Raw genomic sequence first — 3,350 nt, forward strand, 5'->3', positions numbered from 1 at the left:
TGATTGACAAAGATAGATACATAGATAGATAAGATAGACAAACAGAGACACGCATATGCACACGAACATGCATGCACTTGAACTCGCATTCATCCCACCTCCCAAAACTCACACTCACACACTTTAAGATTATCAGTGCTCCTAGTTCTGTTTCAAAATGATAAAGCAAATAAGATTGTGCAAAATGATAAAATCTATACAACAACCGATCATCATATTTAAAGAAAATTATGCCACGTACTTTCACATAGAATAATGAGGCTTGGGCAGGACTTGATTTTGTATCATGAAGTACCATTCGTAACATTACATCTTTCCCATGCCTATTTCACGAAATACACAGAGCTATGCAAGACACTCACTCCCATTGTAAAAGAAGACAATATACAAAGTATTTAGGCCTTACTCGAGGCTGAAAAGAGAAAATCAGATTAGGGGGAGAGAGGAAAGGGAGGGGGAAAGAAGGAAAAACAGGAGTCGGTTACAAAGAGCAGAGGAGAAGGAAGAGGGGGGGAAGGGCAGGAGACAAGATGGAAGGGAGGGAAGAGAAGGAAAGAAGAGGTGGAGGGCAGGACAAAATATATATATATATATATATATATATATATATATATATATATATATATATATATATATATATATATATATATATATATATATATATATAAGGATAGTGGTGATTGTATACTGTATACTGAGTGCTTGCAAAAGAAAAAAATAAATAATTATAAAGGATTTGCACATATATGAATTGTCTTTTGTTTGGGAAAAAATGCATTTACAGACCAACACAAAATGAGCTGATCACAAATGATATAAAAGTATCAAAGATATATGATGCAAGAGAGGACTTAAAAACTAACATGTGGAATTATGTGCGATGAGTCTAATATACATTTTTCCTTCTTCCTTTTCTCCAAAACAGACAAAATTATTCTGGCCAATAAAATAAGATTTGAGCTTTTTTTCTGCATGCATGCAATTCAAACTATCATCCTAATGCTTAATTATCACTTTTCATTCTGATCTACATCACTTCAACACTGAAAGGGAGATGACATACTTTCCATTCTTCTTCTTTTTCTGTCACATTATATATTCAATCATTTCTAAATTTACTCTTAGTTATGTAGTTTTTACATTTTTAGAAACTGGCTTACGTTACAGATTTCACTTCTCAATAATGATAGATCATTCCACATATTACAATATTATGTCATTATGACTGGTTTTTCTTCATTAGATGTTTGTGCATGTTCTTATAGTAGTCATCACTGAGGTCTCGACTAGACCTACGGCTTGAGCATAAACTCCCTGGAGCACTGAGTCGAACAGAACTTGGACTTTTCTTTGAATGCTTCCTCATGAAGGTTGGTTCTTCGTACATTGGGCTGTTATCCGAGCAAGAATTCAAGGCTATTTCTTCCCCTTGCTGTTGTCCAATCTGTGCCATGAGATTCATGAGGTCCTTTTCTAAAAGTGTGAGCCCCTTGCTATCAACTGGTTCCTCATCCTCTTCAGCTTCATATCTATCCTTCTCGGCTTGAAAGTGATTTTCTTGGGGATACCTTTGCCCAGGTATTTTCACAGTCTTGGGATTCTCACGGTAATATGCAGGTAAGTAATTCAACCCTTCTCTGTCTACTGTAATGGGCGGATAAATGACTTCCCTGCCGTCTGTTCTCAGGGAACGTAAAAGGGCTTCTCCCTTGACCCTGGCTGGAAGGGAGGTGAACTCACCCCTCTTCTTGACATGATCATCGTCTTTGGCCAATTCCAAACGACCCTGACTCTGACTCCGATATCTGGGGGAAGCCGAGCCTGAGAGAGGTTTCCGCTTCATCCGCTCCAGAGTGCGCGGTCGTGGGTGGGGAGGCCTGTTATTGGGGCTGGGCGACTTACCCTCAAATTCATCAAGAAAGCGCGGGACGGATGAGGCTCTGCTTGCTGGGGCAGACTTCATGCGGTAGACAGCTTTGTGACCACCATAGCCTGGCCTTTCATTGCTGTTGGAATGCATTCTGTATTTAGATACTGACATTAACCTTGATTGCATATATATATATATATATATATATATATATATATATATATATATATATATATATATATATATATATATATATATATATATATATATATATATATATATACATATATATATACATATATATATATATATATATATATATATATATATATATATATATATATATATATATATATATATATATATATATATATATATATATGGTACAGGTAACCATGTTATCTGAATGTGGATCTCCTGTTTCACATGCAGTCTGACAGAAATGGTCTAAAGAGTGGGTAAAAGTCTGTTGAATTTTAACGGTTCAGATTTATGTTTGTGCAGTGAAATACTGAATTACTGGGGGTTACCTGGACTACCAATACTATAAAAATAATCATAAACTGAGAGTGAGTGAGTGAGTGTGTGATTGTGTGTGAGTGAGTGAGTGAGTGAGTGAGTGAGTGAGTGAGTGAGTGAGTGAGTGAGTGAGTGAGTGAGTGAGCAAATGAGCGAGTGAGAGAGTTAGTGAGTTTGAAAAAAATATATATATTAATGGCACAAATGAAGTAACCACAGTTCCATGAACAGGAAACGCTAATCTGAATATCAATTTAACACACACCGTCACCATTTACAAGTATTCTTAAAAGCATTAAAAAAAAAGTCACATTATTTCATTAACTTGACTCAACTCACCTTGCAGGTCTTACAACCTCCGCGTCGATCCATGTCCTTTCTTTGAATCTCTATATTACAGACATAAAGAAAGGGGAAAAAGAAAATCACACGTGTTAGTCAAACCAACAAAATAATATTAGGAATCTCAGGAAAATATTAGAAGGAAAAATCAGGAAACTGAACTACTTTGCCTGTAAAAGTTGTGTACATTTTTCTCTCAAATGATACATGCATTAATTAACAAATAAAGAACCACTTTACATTGAAGGCTTCGGCTTACCTTAGCATTTCTCAACACAATTTAACTATATGTTTTTTAGTGACAAAGAGTATAAATACTAGGCAAGTTCACACCTAATATATTATTATACTAATGCATTTATCTTTACTCCATATTATTTGGGTCTATTATGTTATTGGTGGTATATATTTATACTATACTACACTATACTATACTATACTATACAACTACATAACATGAAAAAAAGTTATAAAAAGTTAATACTAAAAGTTAATAATAAATCTGAATTACCATTTTGCAAGAAACTTTTAAGTTAAAATTTTAACTATAGAGAATAAATAAATCAAGTTTGCATGGATTATCTATTAAATGTGAATTCCTTGCAGCTTCGTGAACCCT

General features: G+C 34.5%; 1 protein-coding gene across 2 annotated transcripts in view; it reads right to left on the minus strand.

Annotated features, from left to right (window-relative positions):
- Window positions 1-1,084: 1,084 nt before the first annotated feature.
- Window positions 1,085-3,350, minus strand: part of LOC119583781 (afadin- and alpha-actinin-binding protein-like) — a 10,728-nt gene continuing 8,462 nt past the window's right edge. For both annotated transcript variants that reach the window (XM_037932465.1, XM_037932466.1), the window contains exon 13: window positions 1,085-2,006. In XM_037932465.1, the coding sequence (XP_037788393.1) occupies window positions 1,220-2,006 (787 nt within the window). In that variant the 3' untranslated portion in view covers window positions 1,085-1,219. The remainder of the gene's footprint in view (window positions 2,007-3,350) is intronic.

Source organism: Penaeus monodon, chromosome 17 (genome assembly GCF_015228065.2).
Source record: "Penaeus monodon isolate SGIC_2016 chromosome 17, NSTDA_Pmon_1, whole genome shotgun sequence".
Taxonomy (NCBI): Eukaryota; Metazoa; Arthropoda; class Malacostraca; order Decapoda; family Penaeidae; genus Penaeus; species Penaeus monodon.